The sequence below is a fragment of the Marmota monax genome, unplaced genomic scaffold (genome assembly GCF_021218885.2).
Source record: "Marmota monax isolate L192 unplaced genomic scaffold, Marmota_monax_Labrador192_F-V1.1 WCK01_AAM20220418_F8-fsc00153, whole genome shotgun sequence".
Lineage (NCBI taxonomy): Eukaryota > Metazoa > Chordata > Mammalia > Rodentia > Sciuridae > Marmota > Marmota monax.
In genome coordinates, this window is record NW_026692146.1 from 4,034,197 (window position 1) to 4,054,732 (window position 20,536).

Consider the following 20,536-nt stretch of genomic DNA (forward strand, 5'->3'; position numbering starts at 1 on the left):
TTTTCCATAGCAGCTATACTATGCTACATTTCTATCAACAGTGCCCCAAAGTTCCTATTTATTCACATCCTTGACAACACTTCTTATTTTCTGCTTTATTACCAGCCATCCTAGATATGAGGTGCCCAATATGACTTTGATTTGCCTTTCTATAAGGATTAGTTTTAGTGAGTGTTTATTGGCCATCTGTGTATCTTCTTTGGAAAATTGTCTATTGAAGTCCCTTGTGGTTTTTTTCAATGGGGTTATTTTTGTTGAGTTTGATTAGTTCTTTTATTCATTTTTTAAATTAACATGTTATTAGGGGCTGGGGATGTGGCTCAAGTGGTAGCTCGCTCGCCTGGCATGCGTGCGGCCCAGGTTCGATCCTCAGCACCACATACAAACAAAGATGTTGTGTCTGCCGAAAACTGAAAAATAAATATTGAAATTCTCTCTCTCTCTTTAAAAAAAAAAAAAAACATGTTATTATATATGATTTGCAAATATTTTGACCCATTCAACATGTTGCCTTTTAACTCCGAAGAACGATGCACAAAATTTTTTGAGGATATAGTACAACTTATTTTTCTTTTGTTGCCTATGATTTTTGTATTATGCTGAGAAATAACTATCAAATCCAATGTCATAAAGCTTTCACCTATGCTTTCTTTAAGAGTTTTATAGTCTTAGTTTTTATATTTAAGCATTTAATTCATTTTGAGGTTTTTGTTTATTTGTTTGTAGTACCAGTGAATGAACCTAAGGGAGCTTAGCCACATCCCTAGCCCTTTGTATTTTTTGAGACAGGGTCTCACTAGGTTGCTTATAGCCTCACTAAGTTGAATTTGCAATCCTTCTGTTTGGCCTCCCTAGGTGCTGGGATTATAGATGTGCACCACCACACCCAGCTTGAGTTAATTGTTATGTATGATGTAAACTAAGTTTCTTTTTTTTTTTTTTTAGTTTTTTTCTTGTTTTATTTTTTATTTATTTATTTTTCTTTTTTATATAATTTTCTTTTTTTAAAATTTTTTTAACTACCCGACAGCAGTACAAAGCATTACAATTCTATTACATATATAGAGCACAATTTTTCATATCTCTGTATATAAAGTGTGTTCACGCCAATTTATGCCTTTATACATGTTCTTTTTTGCATTACAATTCTTTTTTTTCACCTTTATACCACAATTTATCATATCTCCATATACAAGATATGTTGACACCAAATTCACATCTTCATACATGTATTTTGTACAACGATGAGGGTCTCCTTCCACCATCCATGCAATTCCCCTTCTCCCTTCCTTTCTCTCTCAACCCTCTTCCCTATCTAGAGGTAATCTTCTTCCCATGCTCTTCCTCCCTACCCCATTTTGAGTCATCCCCCTTATATCAGAGAAGACATTCGGCATTTAGTTTTTCAGGATTGGCTAACTTCACTTAGCATAATCTGCTCTAATGCCATCCATTTCCCTGCAAATGCCATGATCTTATTATTTTTTAGTGCTGAGTAATACTCCATTGTGTATAAATGCCACATTTTTTTAAATCCATTCATCCATTGAAGGACATCTAGGTTGGCTCCACAGTTTAGCTACTGTGAATTGTGCTGCTGTAAACACTGATGTGGCTGTGTCCTGTAGTATGCTGTTTTTAGGTCCTTTGGGTATAGTTCGAGAAGAGTAGTTGTATATGTACAGCATGCCTTTATTTTATTTTATGTGGTGCTAAGGATCCAACCCAGTGCCTCACACATGCCAGGCAAGTGCTCTGTGACTGAGGCCCAGCCCAAGTTTCTTGTTTTGACTGGAAGTATGTTGCAAAATTGATTAACTTAAGTTTAAATATTTTTAAAAATTAAAGATAACTATTAAAATATTGAACATAAAAGGTATAACTTCCAAAATAGAAAAAGAAATAAAAGTTACTAAAAATGTATTCTTTTTGAATAAGCATGGAACACATAAAAAATTGGCCTGCTATAAAATTATAAAACAAATTTCAACTAATGCCGAAAAAATGAATCTTCAAGCCCATTTTCCAACAAAATAAAACTAGAAATAAGCCAAATAATTAATTAATATAATACTATAGATATGAAAAGGTATACCTATAAATAATTATGATCCACATAAGAATTCTCAATGAAGTTGGAAAAGACTTAGAATTAAGCAATAGTAAATGTTCCTTTTTAAAAAATATTTATTTTTTAGTTGTACACAATACCTTTATTTTGTTTATTTATTTATTTTTTTATGTGGTGCTGAGGATCAAACCCAGGGCCTTGCCCGTGCTAGGTGAGCGCTCTACCGCTGAGCCACAACCCCAACCCAGTAAATGTTCTTTATAAATATTTACCAAAAAAAAGAGAAATACAAACAAACAATAGTAGGAATGAATAAGGGGCAAAACTACACATACAAAAGAGATTTTATAACTAGATAGAGGGTAATTTGAACAAATTTACTCCAATAAAACTGAAAACTCAGAGAAAATGGACAATTTTCAGAAAAATGTAACTTACCAAAACTGACTCAGGAAGAAATAGAAAACCAAACAGACCTATAACCATTAAAAAGTTTTAATCAATAGTAAAAAAAAAAAAAAAGAAAAAAGAAAAGAAAAAGAAATCTGCCTGTAAAACAAACAAAATAACAAAAGAAAACCAAAACCTCACCAAGGCTAAGGTAATTTATAATGAATTTTATGGATTACAAAAGAAACAGACAATCACTGAATTATATTAACTGTCCTAGAGCTAAAATGAGTAAGAGGAGAGAATAGGGTTTACCTACTCATTTTATAAAGCTACTCCAATATCAGATACGAACAATCTCATTATTGAATGTCAGGTAACAATCCTATATAAAATATTAGTATTAGCAGAATCAATCTAGCAATCTTTTAAAATATATCAATATGAAATTGTGATAAAGTTAGGTTCATCCAAAGAATGGTGGCTTAACACTGAAAAATCTATGTCATTCATCAAATTGAAATAATAAAGGAAAAACACCATAACATTATCTCAATGAATACAAAAATTATTTGATTACAACCATAATGGTAAACTCTTGGTAATCAGAAATAAAAATAAATTCCTTAATCTGATAAAGGATATTTGAAACTACAAAAACACCACCATAAAGTCACAAGACAAGATGTTCATTATCACTACACACCTCTTTGTTTTTTGTTTTTGTTTTGGAACCAGGGATTGAAACCAAAGGCACCTAACCCTTGAGCCACATCCCCAGCCCTTTTTATTTGTTATTTTGAGGGTCTCACTAAGTTAATGAGGCTGGCTTTGAACTTGCATCCTGTTGCCTCAGCCCCCACAGGTGATGGGATGATAGGCATGCACCACTAAGCCCAGATACCACATGTATTTAACATTGTATTGGATGATAAAAGGGGGAAAAATCCAGAGATGATCTTTATTTGTGGATTATATGACAGTCTGTATAAAAAATTTAAAAGCATGTACAAATTACTTTGAACTGATAAAAATTTAGCAAGATAACTAGAGTCAGAATGAACACAGAAAACCAACTGTGGCCTAAAAAGAGCTATATGCTATTAAACTGCAAATCCAAACTGCAATTTATCATAACCAAAAAAAATTCACAAGGTATCTAGGAATAAATATAACATGTTATTATTTACTATTATTAAGCAATAGATTAATAATAGTAAATTTTATAAAATTTTACTAACAGAAATACAAAGAACTCTAAAATAATTATAATGAATACATTTATGAAAGGGAACATTCCATGTTATAAATTCCCCAAATCAATCTCTAAATTCAGTGTAAGTCTTCAAGCTTGTATTTGTTAAAGAATATCTATACCTGGGTACGGGTATGAATATAAACCACTTTAACAATTACATGGAAAAACAAAGGGGCAAGAATAGTCAAGACAGTTTTAGAGGAAGAAAATGAATTACAATGGACATTTCTACATCAGAAACTGACTTCTGAAGGTAAAATGATTAAATGACTCAGATTTAAGAGCCAAAAAGCAACATCATGCTTAATACTGAAAGTCACAGACTTTGGTAAAGGCTCCTAGATTTGGGGCACCTGCCCAGGTTAAAATAAAAATAACAATGATCCACATATAATAATAATATTTTCAAACAATAGGAATAAATGAGACAACCTAAAAGCTTCTGGAGATATACAGAAAGACTATAATAGAAGAACTGAGAACCAGAATGACAACAAATGCCAACAGTAACCCTCTAAGAAGACAATATAATTCATCTAACTTCTAATAGAAAAATTGCTTCAAATCTAGAATACTATGTCCAAATTATCAATCAGATAAGAGAGTAGATGTCAGGAACAATCCATGGGTTGTGTGTGAACTGTGTTGTGCATTGTAGCCTAGTGAGGGGATAAGTCTGGCATTGGGAACTTCCCATGACACCCCCACAGGAATTGATCACCTGATTCAGGTGAACTCCCCCACCTCAAGCTCTGCCAAAGATTCCACACAGCACCTGAGATGGGTGTGACCTACCAAAATGCCAATCAACCTGATGACCACAAGATATCACATAGCAAGACTCCACCCTTGAAATCTTATTCCTGCCTTTGATGTGACCCCTTAAATAGACCACTGGAGCCCTCTTTCCTTTGTCTAGTTCCAGTACCCATGTGGACTAGATCTATCAGGGGCTCTGTTTTTAGGAAATATATTTCTGACTACTTGTGTTTTGTTCTTCACTAATTATTTGAGACTTTTCCCATGTGGCTTACACCATCCTTGGCAGGAAGACAAACCCACCCAATGAGACACTGGCCGTTGCCCCTGTTAGGTAGAAATTAGGTCATTTGTCAGACATTGAAAATTATGAAATATTTCCTTCCATTGGAACCTTCCTCAGGCAGCTACCATCAGTGAAAAGGACATACAAGAGATCTAGAAACAGAGGATCCAATATCATAGAGCAACACAGTAAATTCCATGATAAGGGTGTACTCCTAGAAAGACAGTTCTGCAGTAGGCCTAAAGAAGGAACAGTCAAGTGGGCTGGGGTTGTGGCTCAGCGGTAGAGCGCTCACCTAGCACATATAAGTGCTGGATTCAAACCTCAGCACCACATAAAAATAAGTAAATAAAATAAAGGTATTGTGTCCAACTACAAAAAAAAAAAGAAGAAGAAGAAGAAGAACAAACAGTCAAGATTAGGACAGCAGAAGGCAAGACTTCAGTATAGATATCTTCAAGAAATAAAAGGGAATTGCTTATTTGTATAATGTGTCTGAGAAGAAAAAGGAATTGCTAAATTAACATTTGGTGGAAAGCTTGTGATAAATAGGTATGAATTAAAATTTAAAAACTAAGCCATTAGGGCTTAGTGGTAGAGCGCTTGCCTGGCATTCTTGAGGCCCTGGATTGAATCCCCAGAACTGCAAAAAACAACTAAGGAATGTAAAGTGGCTACTTACTTCAGGGAGAATGAAAAAATGAAGAAATGCAATTAAAACAAACTTTATAGCACACTATGAATATTAGTATCATCATAAAAAAATCTCAAAGAGGATTTAATGGCAGATTATGTGGTAATTACACTGGGAAGAAGGAAAGGAAGTGAACTGGTTGAATAGAGGGGACTAAGAGACCTGAAGGTTCATCTTCCATGATAGGAAATAAGTAAATTGGGGAGAGGGGAGGTCTAGGGGTTGAACAAGAGGAGCTTAACCACTGAGCCACATTCCCAGTCCCCCTTTTTTTTTAATATTGTTTTTGGAACAGGTCTCACTAAATTGCTTGGGGCCTTGCTAAGTTGTTACAGCTGGCTTTGTACTCATGATCCTCCTGCATCAGCCTCCTGAGTTGCTGGGATTACAGGAGTAGGCCACTACACCCAGTTAAATAGAATCTTAATAAATAAGAGAAAGCAGCACAAATATATTAAGAAATATGTAAATAAATGAAATGCCAGAAGAAAGGATCAAAAGTTTAAGTATCTTTCTCTAGGGAAACATTTGGAGGAGAGAAGAATTAGAATTACTTTTGTTATATATCTTCCTAAAATATGTAGGCATCATTTTCATGAAAATACAAAATGATCTTGCAGTACAAATGTACAGTCCAACCTTGTGCTCCGAGGGGGATACTTTAGGACCTCTCTCTGTACAACTGTTCTCTCTTTCTCTCAATCCAATATCAAGCCAGATTTCAGCTGCTACAGCTAACCCAACTTTGGTCTCTTCTCCTGATCTATGAAGAAATGTTATACTCTGCTCCAACTCTAGCTTTCTTCAGGACAGTTGGGAACTGTTCCAACCGTGGGCAATTAAGAGGTACACCAAAAGAGTTCATTCCTGTCAGGGATAATTGTCTGAATGCTGTTTGTTGTCTATTACCCAAAAATGTCTGTCTCAGATATTGTATCTAATTTTACAGCGGGATGGCTAATTCTATACTAATTATTCCTATCAACATGGCCAAAGAGGTATTATAATAAGCCTTAAAAAATATCTTCAGGATAAGTATTCAGAACTGAAATTACCAATCCAGAATAATGTGCTACTTTCATTGCCTTTAGAGTATATTATAGTAAGCTGTTCTCAAAAAAATTTAAAAAAAGTTTCTCAAAAAAAAGTTTCTACCAATTAAAGTTTATATTAATTAATTAATACATTAGCATGGGAACATACAACCAAGGAGATTTTCTGGGAAAAAAAATGAATTCATTTGTTGAGCACTGTCCCTCAGAATAAATACATAATTAGGAAAGAAAAAAATAAATTTTAAAAAGTGGGGATAAAGTAACATTTCCTTTTTCTACAGGAGTCTTCTTTTTCCTGACCTTCTGAAAATGTAGAAATATCTCAAGTAAAATAATACATAGTTACCAGCTAATGAACAAACAAGCACTCATAAAATATCAATCTCACGATTACGAATATGAGCAGGTAAAATGGCTTCTGACTTTACAGACAAGCCCTTTAATGAACAAGCATGTCCAAGTACCACTGTGTAGGGAGATGGAACACAGACAGACAAATGGATAGCTGGATAGACAGATAGGTTTCTAAAATAAATAAAGAAAATGTTTGTGGATAGAGTAATTTAGGATTTCTTTATTTACCGTTCCATCTTCCATCAGCTTCAGACAAGAACCAAAATCTGCTAACCGAATATGTCCATTCATATCCATCAATATATTGTCAGGTTTGATGTCTCTGAAAAAAAAATGCAGACATTTAATTTTTAGTTGAGAAAATTAAAAATAATCAGTTGGTTAGTTAAGATAAAAATATCAACTTCTTTTTAAAGTAATACTCTAAGAAAGTCTATTCAATCACTTATGAGTTCAACTTTAGGATCTGATTCATAATTCATATTGAAACTTTTTTTTCTTTTTTGGGGGGGAGGGGGTTTACTGGGGATTAAACCAAGGGGCACTTTACCACGAAGCTACACCCATAGTACTTTTTATTTTTTGAGACAGGGTTTCACTAAGTTACTGAGGCCGGCCTCCTGAGTCACTAGGATTACAGGTATTGCACCACCATGCCCAGCTTAAAACTGTGTTAAATACATACAATTTCAGTGTTTTCCTGGATATAAAAAGTACTCTGGTAATCTTATTATGTTTTCTTTACATTTTACACAGATTCCAATGTGGCTATGGTAGGCCTATTACCGTTTTATAGAGAACGTCAAAATTACCTAATAGTCACAAAAAATACTATCATCTAGCCTGTGATATTTTACAGGGAAAAAATACTTCCTAGACCCTGAGCAAAACTACAGATAGACAAATTCTTAAGTACAGTAGGTCACAAAGGAATTGCTTCATAAAACTGATTTTGCAAAAGAACTGAATAAATATATAGTAGATTACCTATATTATTTAAATATACTTAAATAATGTAGATGTTAATGGCTTATAAGACATCAAAATCTAGATAATAAATTATATTATACCAGTTTTCTATTTTTTTTTTTTTTTGCATTTGAATGCAAACTTTGGGAAAACAATCACATATAAAATGATTTTGTAAAGAAGAGTCTCAGGAATCCAGCAATAATGTTTCTTATCACATTCTAAAAATTGTAACTGAATATGAAAGAGATTAGTTCCTCCAAATGTTCCCTATTTTAAGAGAATAAGAAGAGAATCTTCTAAAAACAGCTTATCTGCTTTTAAAAAAAATTCTATTGCCATGGGGTTAACAGAAGAATAAAGTCATCTGAACCTGAATGATAACACTACAGGTTTTTATCCCTGAGATTTCCCACATATAATGTGGATATAACTGTAGTATGCTTTTGATCACTGAAGACATCACAGCTTGGCAAATTATGGCCCATGGCTCATCCAGCCTACTGCCTGTACTGGGCACAAAGAAACTTTCTGGGGTAATGAAAACTTTCTTGATTGGGACAATTTTTTTAAATGGGGGAATAAGAACTATCATTAAAAATATGATATTAGAGTTTTGTGGAGGGGATTTTCATTCTTATTCAGATAGTTTTTATTTCTTCTAGGGTAGTTCGCATTTTTCTAATAAAATGTAAATTTTATTCATTTTTAAAAATTGATTTGAATAGAGGTTAATAATATTATGAAAAAACAGCCCTAAAATTCATTTGGAAGAATGAATCTCATTTGAAAAAGTGAGAGACCCAATTCTAAACAAGGAAAGTGATTCAGGAAGTATCAAAAAACCTGATCTTAAATTATAATATACAGCTAAAGTAGCAAAACCAGCATGGTATTGGCATAAAAATAGATACAAAGACCAATGGAATAGAATACACAGAAACAAACTCAAATGTTTAAAGCCATCTAATACTGACAAAGGTACCAAAAATACATGTTGGAGAAAAGACAGCCCTTTAAAAAAAATGGTGCTAGGAAATCAAGATGTCCATATGTAGAAGAATGAATTTATAGCCCTATCTTTCTCCCTGCACAAAAGTCAAATCAATATTAATCAAAGAGTTAGAAATGAGACCAGAAACCTAGCAACTGCTAGAAAAAAACATAGGGGTAAACAATCCATCATATAAATGCAGGCACCAATTCCTCAACAAGAACTCTAAAGCTCATGAAATAAAAACCAAGAATCAGTAAATAGAATACCATCAAATTAAAAAGCTTCTGCACAATAAAGAAAATGATTAAGAGTGAAGAAAGAGCCTACAAAATGAGAGAAAATCTTTGCCAGCTATTCCACTGACTGGGGATTTTTTCCCAGAATATATAAAGAACTTTTAATATCCAGAATATATAAAGAACTCAAAAAAAAAAAAACCCTCAAGGCCCCCCCAACAAATGGCCCAATCGATAAATGGGCAAAAGAACTAAAAACACACTCTCAAAAAGAAGAAACACAAATGGCCAACAAAAATATGATAAAAATGTTCAGAACCTCTAGCAATTAGGGGAATGCAAATGAAAATTACACTAAGATTTCATACCACTTCAGTCAGAATGAAATTATCAAGAACACAAACAGTAATCAATGCTGACAAGGATTGGGAGAAAAAGGTACATTCTTACATTCTTGGAGGGTATGCAAATTAGTACAATTACTCTAGAAAGCAGTGTGGAAATCCTCAAAAAACTAGGAATGGAACCACCATTGTATTTATCCAAAAGATCTAAAATCATCACAATATACAAATACAACCATTTCAATGTTTATAGCAGCACTTTTGTATTTATCCAAAAGATCTAAAATCATCACAATATACAAATACAACCATTTCAATGTTTATAGCAGCACAGTTCACAATAGCCAAATTATGGAATCAATCGAAGTGCCCAACAAGAGATGAACAGATTAAGAGAATGTGGCATATATACACAATTGAGTTTTACTCTACCATAAAGAAGAATTAAATAATGGCATTTGCTAGTAAATGGATGGACATGGAGAAAATCATGCTAAGTGAAATAAGCCAGACTCAGAAATCAAAGGTCAAATGTTTTCTCTCATATGTGGAAGCAAGAGCAAAGCAAAAGAAAGGTGGCAGTTGGCCAAGAAGATTGTATATCATAATGATACAGGAAACATCAGTGGAGTACAAGAAGGAGAATAAGAGAGGGAGGGAGGAAGAAAGGAAAAAGAGAATATGGAATAAATTTAACAAAATCATGTTATATTCATATATAAAGGGTGCAAAAGGAATTTCACATTTATGTATATGTAGAAGAAAGAAAGTTTAGTAGAGGAGGGAGAATAGGAGAAGGGAGGAGGGGAGGAAAAGTGGGGCCTGAAATCAAATTTCTTCATGTATGATTTTGGCAAAATGAACCCAAATACTATAATTTTAATGCTCTTTAAAAAAAAAGGAATAATACAGTTAGATTCCCATCATGATAGCTTCTGTTATTTCCCTTATATTTACTATAGTTTTCCTTCTAAGCTGCCGTCCCCTTACAACAGAGGAAAGACTTCTTTTCCCTTTTTGTTGGGTTTTTCCACTATCTTGTCAAACTGCGTTGAGGTTAGAAAATATACTTGGTACTGGCTGTACTCCTATCAGTGCATTCTTCTTTATAGAAGAATTACAGCTCATTCCTTAAGAGAAAAATTAAAGCATGATATTTGGGAAGCAGACCCGGGATCTCAGGCTGTAGAGTGACAACTGATAAATAATCACAGGCTTCACCTTCTCTCATAATGGAACTCATGCTTTTATATAAAGCTAATTATATCAGAGCATTACATCAGATTTTTCTGGTTTGTCTTTATTCTCTTTATTCTAGAAATTGTTTCTCCCAATGAAGAAGAAAATAAAAAATAGAGGAAAATGAAAACAATAGTTATCTAAAAATAGAAGAGTAATTTGTTTAAAAAGTTGTAATGGAAAGAAATGCTTACATAGAAAATTTTAATATGTAAAAAGAGATTAATAATGAACATGAAGGGCAATTAATAAAAGAAATACAACTGTATACAATAGTATACAAAAACATTAAACCTCACAAATACACATGCGACAAGCATTAAACAATTACACACGTGGGGCACAGAATTAATGGCAAATGTAACTAATTGGCATTACATACCAATGTAGTATATAAAAGTAGAAAACAGAAATCCCCATGTTTCTTATTTTCTTACTCCTTTATCTGCACCTAAGATCTTCTTGGGTGAAGACATATTTATCTCTATTTTTTCCAGAAACCATAACAAAATGACTACACTATTAAAAAGGAAAAAACCCAGAAGTAAATGTGAGAAAAGATAACAGAAGATAAAAGGTGAACTTGCTATTGTCATCAGAACAATACTGACATCAGATCAATATTAGCATCAGATTCACCATTTTAGGTCAGGAACCATTTTATCTAGAGTTTCCAAAGTTTTGATTTGAGGCAACGCTACTTAACTTCCCATAAGAACATGTGCCTGCTAAAAGAAAGGATCAACCCCACCCCAGCTTAAACTCCTAAGCAGCTTACAATCAATCCCACCACAGTTTAAACTTATGAGATTCCTCTTGCGGGCTATAAAGCTGCTCTGTGAGAGCCAACAGGCTACTGCTCTCCTGGGAGGCACGGCCTTGTTGGTATGCCTCCTGCTACCTACAATAAATCTCTTGCATGGGATTCTGGTGTGTGGCGTGGTCTTTGGACTGGTATGTGGACTCTGCAAGTGCACTTTCACTTTCGATCTTGGAAGATGGAAAATGTATGTATGATAAATAATACACAGCAAAGAAAGATAAATGATAATTGTCCTCAAATTGGAAAAAGAAAATAAATTAACTTGATGTACCATTTGATCTAATAGTAGAAATGTGATTGTTAAGAAAGGCCTTACATTTGCCAGTAAATGGATAGAACTGGAGACTATCATACTAAGTGAAATAAGCCAATCACAAAAAATGAAAGGCCTAATGTTCTCTCTGATGTGTGGATGCTAGCACACAATAAGGGGAGAGAAGACTAAACATTCATTGGATTAGACAAAGGGGAATGAAGGGATAGGAAGGGAGGTGGAAATAGGAAAGATAGTAGAAATGAGTTGGACATTACTTTCTTATGTTCATATATGAATACATAACCAATACACATCATGTACAATCAGAAGAATGGGATGTTATACTCCATATATGTATAATATGTCAAAAACACATTCTATTGTCTAAATAATAAGAACAAATTAAAAAAAAAAAAGAAGAGGAGAAAGAAAATCCCAAAAACCCAATTTAAAAATAGCAATAAAGCCAGGTGTGATGGTGCATGCCTATAATCCAGTGGCTCTGGAGCTGAAGCAGGGGGATTGCAAGTTGAAAGCCAGCCTCAGCAACTTAGTGAGTCACTTAGCAACTCAGCAAGACCCTATCTCTAAACAAAATATTTCTTTAAAAAGGGCTGGGGGACATGGCTCAGTGATTAAGCACCCCTGTGTGTGAGAGACCAACCTTGAACTTGACTGAGTCACACTCCCTGGCTGGGTGCTGAGGTGCTCAGTCACAGAAATGTGGCAAAGCTTTCCCCACCCTTCTTGGGTTCGAGGGTCAGTGTCTAGAGCATGGGTGTGTCTTGCTCCAGCACCATGAGTGAAACTATGCTCACCTGTTCCTTTGTAATATAACCCCTTGCCCTGTTTAGGATAGAATCTTCCATGGAAGTGCCTTGTGTGTGTTCCCTTCTCTAACTGTGCCCTTGGGTGTGGCCTACCCAGGTGTCAGTCAACCTGCTGACAGTGGACATCATGAAGATAGACTCAGCCCCCTGAAACCTGACCCCTTGCCTCATTTGAATAGCTTCTCCTCAATAAAAGGGGTCAATGCGTGCTCTCGCTCTCTCTCTTCCTGCGGACCCTTAAGGTCAGTGAAGCCATCACAGTGACCCCAAAGAAAAAGGTATTGTGTCTCTTGTGTGGTTATTTCATGCAGCCCAGTTAGCCCGGTTTAACTGGAGTGACCCCTGAGCCTTTTAGTCTCAAGAACAGAAACCCAGCACCTGTGTGTTCAATCTTCAGTATTGGGGTCAGGGGGAAGCAATAGATTGAAATAGACATTTCTCAAAATAAGACCTAAATGGCAGACAGGTACATAAAAAGTGTTTGACATCACTGATCATCAGGGAAACACAAATCAAGATCACAATGAGATATTGTCTCTCCCTAGTAAAAAAGCCAGTATCAAAAAGTCTAAAGATAACAAGTGCTGGTAAGAATGTGTAGAAAAGGGAATCTATTATATGCTCTTAGTGGGAATGTAAATTATCTCAGCCATTATGGGAAACAGTATGGTTTCTCAACAAACTAAAACTACCACTACCTCCGATTCATCAATCCCTCTACTAGTTCTATATCCAAAAGAAATGAAATCAGTAATGTCAAAGAGACATTGGCACTCACATGTTCATTACAGAATTATTCACAATAGTCAGGAACTGGAAACAATCTGGGTATTCATCAATTGATGAATAAAGAAAACATGGCACATAAGCACAGTGACATACTATTCAGCCATTAAAAAAGAAAAGAAATCCTGTCATTTACCACAATGTGTCTAGAACGGAAAATCATGACATTAAATGAAATAAACCAGGCACAGAAAGACAAGTCCATATGTTCTCACTTATATGTAAAATCTAAAACAAAGTTGATCTCAGAGAAGTTGAGAATAAGAATTGTGGTTATAAGATGAGGGGGGAAGGATGGAGAAAGGTTCAATAGGTTCTAAAGTATACTTAGAAGCAAGAAGGTCTCATGTGGAGACCATAGGTAATAATTATGTACCATATATTACAAATAGCTAGAAGAAAGAATTTTGGAAGTTTTTACCATAAGAGAATGATAAATGTTTGAGGAAATAAATATGTTTAACCTGGAAAAAAAAAAAAGAAGAAAACTGAATGAGGAGGAGGAGGAGAGAGAACTCAAAGCAGCAGCATGATTGTTAGGTACTTGGTATATATAGAAGGAAAACACCATGCATATTGGACAAACAACTTAAAAAACAGAGGCCCTTACTAAGTATAGGAAAATAGTACACCAGAAAAGAAACACACTTCTTGGCTCAGTAATAAATCATATATACAAAGTCTCTATCATGTATTAACTACAGAATAAAGTAAAAACAGAATCAGTGAGAGAATGAAGGAGAAAATATAGAAGGGACACAAATAGGTACATCCTTAAATAACATAAGAGGTAGTCAATAAACATCCTATCAAACTGTCCAGAGTTTTAAAATCTTGAAATATCTGGAAATAGATATTGATATTAGAGATATGGGGTTAAATACCAGAAAAACAGCTTAAAGGAATTCAATATGTGTGCCACTAATGAGCAGGCATAAGAAGTGTGAAATGGGACTACTTTTCAATGTTATCTTTTATTTCAATTAACATACAGTATTTCTACATATCTGTGAGGTACAATATGATGTATTTTGATTCCTGTACACATTAGATAACATTAATTCAGAGTACATACCAAATTCATCACCCTAAACTTTTATTTCTTTATTTTATTTACATTCAAATTACTCTCATCTAACTATTTTGAGATATACAATGTATTAGTATTAATCACATTCCCCCTGTTGTGCCTTAGAACCAGCACATATTCCTCCTAGGAATATATAATACTATATCCCTTGAGCAATCTTTTTCTCCTCTCTCCCAACTATTCTACTCTCAATTTGGGGGATCAACTTTTTTTTTTATAAACCTTTTTTATTCTAATTGGGTTTCATTTTTACTATATACAGTATTAATTGAAATTAATTTAAAATCAAAGTACATATATAATCTCTGAATCATTTAATCAAATAATACATAAATTATTTAACTAAGCCACTGAAGCATCTGAAGTCATCAATATTTTTAGTTAAAACAATTAATGAGAACCCAGATCATAAATAAAAAACATAATGCTACAATGATAATACTAATCTATCTCTGCTTGTCCAACATAAATAAAATTATAAATTTAATATGTTGCCTACTGACTCAATGCACATCCTCACTCATTTTATTCCATTGCTGAAAGTCTCTCTGCTCTTAAAATGGTCAGTCTTTAGGCAGATGGAAACTTAGAAATCCTCCAGATTAAGGAGGCCTGAAAAAGATGAGCTACTTTCCCCTAGTTATGTTATGTCTGAAAAAAAAAAATTAGGTCTTATTTTTACTGAGGGAAGGATTAAAATGCTGAAAAGAGACAGAATTTAAAGAATTCATAAGGTGGAGGAAAAAATGACTTTTCCATCTAATTTAGGCACTGAATATGACCTAAACTACCAAGCATTTCAAAGACCTAACATACAAATTCATGAACTTTAATACTGCAAGGCAAAGAAAAATGTCCTTCCTCCTTTCTCAACAAAAGACTGCATCTTGACCTTTTGTGGTTTCCTTTTTCCTTAAAGATTCTCTATCATTTTCATTTAAATCTAATTTTACAGTGGACAAAAGAAAAACGTTAGAGAGAAGTAACATAAGATATGACTGAAAATGGATTTAACCCATACAAGAACAGCCCTAGATTTTTTTTTCCACTCTAAGTTTTTTTAAGTATGGGCAAAGTGAACAGAGACCACAGACTGACATTCCCACAAATGCTTGTGGGTCTGGATAAGTCTGCTGAACAACACCCATCATCTGAGTAAAGAATACTCTTAATTATTTCACAAGAATGTTTTCACTAACATAACAAGCATACATAAATACTTCATTCAAATTTGTGGGGGGTTAGGGTAAAGGAACTGAAAGAACTCTCCTGTACACTGAGTACAAAATAGGTGACACTAACTTAACTGACAGTACCTTCAATCCCCAAAACTTCTCTTTCAATCATCTAGAAGAGACAGAATCAAAGAGAAATAGGTAGATAAACATTTATTTATTCTCTCTACAAATAATTTGATCACTGAATCAAGGTTTTGGCATCTTAAAATGCTACCTAGAGAAAAAAAGACAGAGGTCTCCTAAAAACTGTTTTATGCTCAGTATTTGATAAAACCTCTCTAAATAATTAAAAATCATAGATACTAATTGGGTTTCATTTTTACTATATATAAGTACAATCTTTTCAGTTTGAAACCTACAATGACTTCCATGACATCTGTCACTGTTGATTATTCTCCCAACTATACCACTTTCTCCTATTTCTTCTCTTAACTCAGATGAATTTTTTCCAGTTTCCTCTTGTTTGGATGCGAGATGTCCCCCAAAAGCTCACCTCTGCAAAATGCAAGAAGGTTCAGAAGAGAAATGATTGTGTTAAGAGTCTTAACCCAATCAGTGAATTAATCCCTGATAGGGATTAACTGAGTGGTAATTGAAGTGGTAGGGTGTAGCTGGAGAAAGTGGGAACTGGGGACATGGTTTGGGGGTATATATTTGTAAATGGCAAGTGGAGACCGACCGACCCCTCCCTCCCTCCCTCTCTCTCTCTCTCTTTCTCCCCCCTTTCTAATCATCATGTGAGCTGCTTCCCTCTGCCATACCCTTCCACCATGATGTTCTGCCTCACATTGAACCCTGAGGAATGGAGCCTATTATCTATTGGTTAAGACCTTTGAAACTGTGAGCCCCTAAATAAACTTCCCTCTCGACAGTTGTGCCAGTAGGGTCATTTAGTCACAGCAGGAAAAAAGCTGACTAAACCATCTCTCCTGGCTCCATTTTCCAAAAGCATGATTTCCATTCCCCTAATGGTATCCTTCCCTAAGACGTACTAAAATGAAACACTCTACTTTTTTTTTTTTTTTGGTGGGGGGTGGCTCACTCAGTGATACTCTCCTTGGAGGTGCCTGTCTTTTCCCAGACTTAAAGTTAGTTGGTCCTGGATATCTGATGGATTTTTTTTTTAAATCATAATTTCTTTGTATCTTTTCTCTTAGTGGTGCTCTAGGTATTATAAGCTATAACCTTATTTTCTTTTTCCTTCTCATTTTGAGACAGGGTTTTGCTATGTTGCCTAAGCTAGTCTCAAATGTACAATCCTCCTGCCTCAATCTTCCAAGTAATTGGGAATACAGGTATATACCATCACACCTGGCCACAACCTTATTATTCATAGTCCACTTAAAAATACTTTTAACTACCTTACAAAAAAGAAATGTTAAAACTCTGTGGTTCTACATCTATCCCTTCACAATTATTAAACAGATATTACCTAGACATTCATTATAAACCCCAAAAGGCAATATTATAACTTGCTCTGAGTAGTCAGATGTTTTACGAATTAATAAGGCAAAAATTTACAGTGTTGTATTTATCTAAATATTTACAATTCTGAGTGTCTTAGATTCCTTTCTGCATACTCAAGTTTCAATTTACTATCATTTCCCTGAAGCCTGAAGAACTTCATTTAGCATTGTTTGCAGGTCTATTGCAATAAATTCTTTTTTCTTTTTCCTAAGAACGTATTTCACTTTTATTCTTTTTAAAATATTTTTTGTAGTTGTAGATGGACAGAATGCCTTTATTTTTATTTGTTTACTTTTATGTGGTGCTGAGGATCAAACCCAGTGCCTCACATACGCTAGGCAAGTGCTCTGCCACTGAGCTACAGCCCAAGTCCTCACTTTTCTTCTTGAAGGATAGTTTTACTTGATAAAGAATTCTTAGTTTACAATCTCCTAGCTCCAATACTTTCTGATGAGAATTAATCTCTTAATGAAATTGTGGTTTCCCTATAGGTAATGTGTCTCCTTGATGATTCCAAAACTTGCTTGTTTGGGCTTTCAATAGCTTCACTATAGACACTGACATGGCCTTTTTTGCATGTTCATCTTCTCATATTCATTAAATATCTCAAATACATTAGTTTGTATCTTTAATGTGATTTGAACAATTTGGGGCCATTATTTCTTCAGATTTTTTTTTCCTGTCCATTGTTGTTCTTTTCATTCTGGATCTCAAAAGTACAAGCACACAAATCTTTTGGTATTCCCAATAGGTCCCTGAAGTGTTATCACTTTAATCTTTTTCTCCCTGTTCTTCAACTTTTAATAATTCATATTCATCTATCTCCAAGTCTATACTTTGTTATCTCCATAGTTTTTACAGAGAAATTTTTCTTTTCAGATATTGTATTTTCAATTTCCATTTGATTTAGAAATTGTTTGTGTTTCTCAGTCAAGGTTTCCTATCTTTTCATTTACCATGAGTAGATACTTCAATAATAGTTACAACAGCCACCTGAAGATCCTTTTTTGCTAGTTTCTACCTCTGGGTCATTTCAGAAATGATTGGTATTATTTTCTCTTGGAAATATATCACATTTTCATGTTTATTCAGGATATTTATGGGCTATATCCTGAAATACTGGGTAATTATGAACTATATCTTGAACACAATGAATTTTAATGGTTGAAATCTGGATTCTTCTATTTTTCTCCAATTAGTGGTTTGTCTGTCTGTTGCCCCCTACCCTTTTGCTTTATCAACTGATTTATCACATTGAAAGTGCAAACTTGTTATTCTAGAAGTTCTGGTCTCAGTTAATATCTTTTCTCTTTTAGATGAGCAGCTTCAAATCAGAAATGTGGGCCCATAGATTTTAGATCCCCTCTATAGTAAACACAATTTCCCAAAATTCAGCTTTCATACTTCAGGAGCAATAAAGACTGAAGTTTTTCTAACTGTGTCCAAGCCACATTGTTTATCATGTTGTCTTCACCCAAACCTAGACCTAGAGCTGCAAAAAAGTAACCTCCTTTCACATGCCTCTTCTTTTAGTGTACATTCCTATCAGTTCCACCTGCTTCTGCTTAGCCTCTATTGCTTTTAGGATGCTAGTTTGGTTTGGTTTTGTATTTATTTATTTGTTTGTTTGTTTGTTGTAGTTAAACAGAATACCTTTGTTTTATTTATTTATTTTTATGTGGTGCTAAGGATCAAACCCAGGGCCTCCCACCTGCCAGGCAAGAGCTCTACCACTGAGCCACAACCCCAACCCCACTAATTTTGTTTTATACCCAGATTTTTAGTTGTTTTCTGTGAGTGTCGAGAAAGATTTCACTCGTTCACAACCCCTCCTTGGACATTTGAACTACTACTGTGTTTTCTAACAGATGCAGCCAATCTATATCTAATAAAGCACCTTTGGCTTTTAAATTTCATGGATGTAACAATAAAATCTCTCATTCTACAATCTCATCTAGACTCTTGCTACTCCCCTGTCAAGAGGAATTGTTCTGGTTAAACCTGGACAGCCTTATTTATGACTGCGCCTTCAACTGTGAAATTGAGACTTGATGACTTTCAAGGCTAGGACATAAAGATATCATGTAATTCTTTGTTCTCTTGGGGCACCTGTACTTGGAACCTAGTCATAATGTTGATAAGAAACTTAAGTAGCCCATGGAGAAGCCCCAGGCCCACAGCGCTGGCTGATGCCTAACCCAACTGATGGGCAGCTAGGTATGTAAATGAGACATCCTGGTGGATCTTCCAACCCCAAGTGGGCCACTAAAACTCATGCTACACAATGAAGAGACAATTAGTACCAAATTGCAGATTCGTGAGCAAAAAACGTGACTGTTGTTTTATATTAGCCTCTGTGTTTCTGGGTGTAGGGTGGACAGAGATGGTTGCCTTCTCTTTCAATAAAGGGCTTTGCTCCAGATATCAGTCAGATCCTTCAGAGGAACATTTGCCTTTCTTGGAGCAGGCCATATGCACTGAATGACTTTATTAGAAATACATTGGCTGCATCATCAGGCCATTTTGACCAAATTACCAAAAACTCAGATGCAATAGCCTCTTCAGAACTCCAGTTGGGGCTGACTGAGGTTTTGGTCCATAGTGTAATCCTGCTTTCTTCAACTCCCTTCCACAAGTATTAATCCCTATTAAATATCCTGCATAATACATACTGGCTCAGTGCCTACTTCTGAAGAACACAGCATACTATGTAGCAATTGATAAGTGGAATAACAGCACAACAAATTCCATTTTCTGATATTAGATGGAAAATAACATCTGGCATTCAGATCCACTCTGAGTTAGTGAAATCTTGCAACAGCCAGCCAATCAGATACCAAATACTTTTAATAAAGGAAGTGAAAGGACAGGCAAAATATTAAATGACAACCCATGAAAACTGAGAAAGTGACAGAAATGTTTAGATAAGATGAACTCTAAATTATCACTGTGAAAGCATTATTCAAATTTCTAAGTAACACTGAACTTTAAAAAAAGCATTATTTTAAAATAATAAATCAAAATTAATATTATAATGATACATATTTTCATTTATAACAATTAAGAATTTTTTAAAAGCATTCCAAAACAATGACTATATAAAAAAGGAAGTCAGATGCATCATTATTACAAATATTATCCCTATAATAGTAAAATGTGAGTTTAAAATTAATTCATCTACAAAGCAATAGTTTTTAATTCTGGCTGGACATCAAAACTGACTAGAAAGCTTATTTAATCATATTAGTTGGGACTCAATTCATACACTGAAAATCAGATTACTGCATAGCAACTGATCAATAAGAACTACTAATTTAAGGCATGCATTTCTCTTTCCCATCAGCAGCATGTCTCTCCCAATCAGTTCCTTCTTATTGTTTATATGGGGTAGAAG

At 34.5% G+C, this 20,536-nt stretch overlaps 1 protein-coding gene across 14 annotated transcripts in view; it reads right to left on the reverse strand.

Moving 5' to 3' along the window:
- The window catches only part of Cdc42bpa (CDC42 binding protein kinase alpha), a 297,181-nt gene that overhangs the window by 160,299 nt on the left and 116,346 nt on the right, over positions 1–20,536 (reverse strand). For all 14 annotated transcript variants that reach the window (XM_046419709.2, XM_058571920.1, XM_058571914.1 and 11 more), the window contains one exon: positions 7,096–7,189. In XM_046419709.2, coding sequence (XP_046275665.1) covers positions 7,096–7,189 — 94 coding nt within the window. The remainder of the gene's footprint in view (positions 1–7,095; positions 7,190–20,536) is intronic.